This window comes from Plasmodium cynomolgi (genome assembly GCF_000321355.1).
Source record: "Plasmodium cynomolgi strain B DNA, scaffold: 0561, whole genome shotgun sequence".
NCBI classification, from domain to species: domain Eukaryota; phylum Apicomplexa; class Aconoidasida; order Haemosporida; family Plasmodiidae; genus Plasmodium; species Plasmodium cynomolgi.
In genome coordinates, this window is record NW_004192954.1 from 1 (window position 1) to 1927 (window position 1927).

Below are 1927 nucleotides of genomic sequence, written 5' to 3' on the forward strand. Positions count from 1 at the left end.
AAAAAACTGTTGGGAAACAAAAACAAAAAGAGTAATTCAAAAAAATGATTATTTCTTAAAACGTAACAATACTTTCATTTTTTTCCAAATACATATATTTTAACATTTTTCTTGTTTTTACTTTATATAAGTCTATTAGCATTATAAAATTTTATGTTGTGGTAGATATTTACAATTTTAATAAAAAAATGTTATACATTTTAAAAATTGAAAATACAAAAAAATTAGGCTTATCAAAAGAAGTATTTCCCAGAAAGCAAAACATATGTTTTTTTCTTTAAGCACAAAATTATAACAAATTTTGAAAATTAAGAAGAAAAAAGCTGCTACTTTTTCAGAATACGAATATTAAAACTTTTCCTAAACCCATATTATAAAGCGTTAATATATATAACAGCTCAATATGTATTATGCTTAATTGTAAAAATTAATTTTTATTTTGTAAAAATATCAAGATTACTTAAATTCTTAAACAGAAATAAATTCCATTCCTTTGTAAGAAACTTTATTTTTGTATCTCGTTTTTGTTTCTACAAAAATATATATTATGATTTAAGTATAATACATAAATAAATATTTAGATAAAAATATTCTTTAATAAATATAAATACTTTTATTCTAACATCCAACTTTAACTATTTTTTTCCTTTTTTTCCTATTGGTAGATAAAACTAAATAGCAAAATTATCCAATATTCTACTAAGATCAAGATCTTTTAATAAATATTATAATTTTTACAAAAATTTTATTTCTGCTTATTAAATTTAATTTGTTATATCTGTATTATATCCAAATTAATGTTTTGCAATTCATATTAAATCCATACTAAAATATTTATTATAACTCTTAATTTAATCTCTTTGCAACTGAATGGATGACATATCATGTATTCATGATACCGTGGAGGATGAAGTAGTTTTTCACGCTTTTATACTTATTAGTTTACATATATTCATAAGAATGTGCCTGTTAATTGCATGAAAAAGAAATACATTTAATAAATATAATTTTGCACATATTATTATATGTTAATTGCTTTTTATATTTTTAGTATAGCTTCTATGAACACATTGATAAGTATCTAGAATATGAAGGATCCTATAACCCTGATAGGAATTATAATATATATAATGAAATATGCGCATCAATTGGATTAAACCTCTATATAAAGTAGGAAGAAAAACTTTCTAATATTTGTTCAAGTTTTCATTGTTTAATTGAAGAAATTATAAAAACAACGTCTACATTAAATAACACCTCAGATATGGCATACATAAACTATTGGATAAATTATGAATTATATAAGATTAATGCCAACATTTATCCAATATCATTACACAGAAATATGAAGATCACGGATAGTATAAATGATACCTTGAGGGAATTAGATGGAAAATTGGCTTGTATAAAAAGAGAAGAGTTAATAAATATGAAGGAATTATTTGATTTATACAGAAATTGTATTCACATTATAAATGCAACAACTGGTCATGTTGTTAACGAAGAATTCTTAAAGCATGAAATTAAGCAGTGTGTTGATAAACATCAAAAAATTGAAGAAAATTGTCCTAAAAATATGGCACCTTTTTGTAAAGCACTTAGTGCCTTCAAAGAAAAATATGATAAAATTGATTAAGAATTCAAAAATTAAAAGACACGGAAAAGAAATAACAAGTTGAAATAAGAAGAGAAGATAATTTCGATATACGTACAAATATATTTATAGGAATATCAATAGCTACACTTGGAGTATCATCGCTCTTTTTTCTTTTTTATAAAGTAAATAACAAATAGAATAAAATTAATAATATTTTAAATATATATTATTTTTCTATAAATATTATTTCGCAAATTATTATAAGTCACCTTACAGTTTATATCACTTGGATCCCGATTTCTTTCTCAAAAAAAATTAAAAAAAAAAAAA

At 21.7% G+C, this 1927-nt stretch overlaps 1 protein-coding gene across 1 annotated transcript; it reads left to right on the top strand.

The window, feature by feature from the left end:
• Window positions 1-870: 870 nt before the first annotated feature.
• Window positions 871-1636, top strand: PCYB_004690 (hypothetical protein; the record flags this gene model as incomplete). Its single annotated transcript, XM_004227890.1, has 3 exons — window positions 871-912; window positions 1052-1170; window positions 1204-1636. 3 exons carry the CDS (start codon window positions 871-873, stop codon window positions 1634-1636), a joined length of 594 nt encoding a protein of 197 aa, XP_004227938.1.
• Between the last annotated feature and the right edge of the window lie 291 nt (window positions 1637-1927).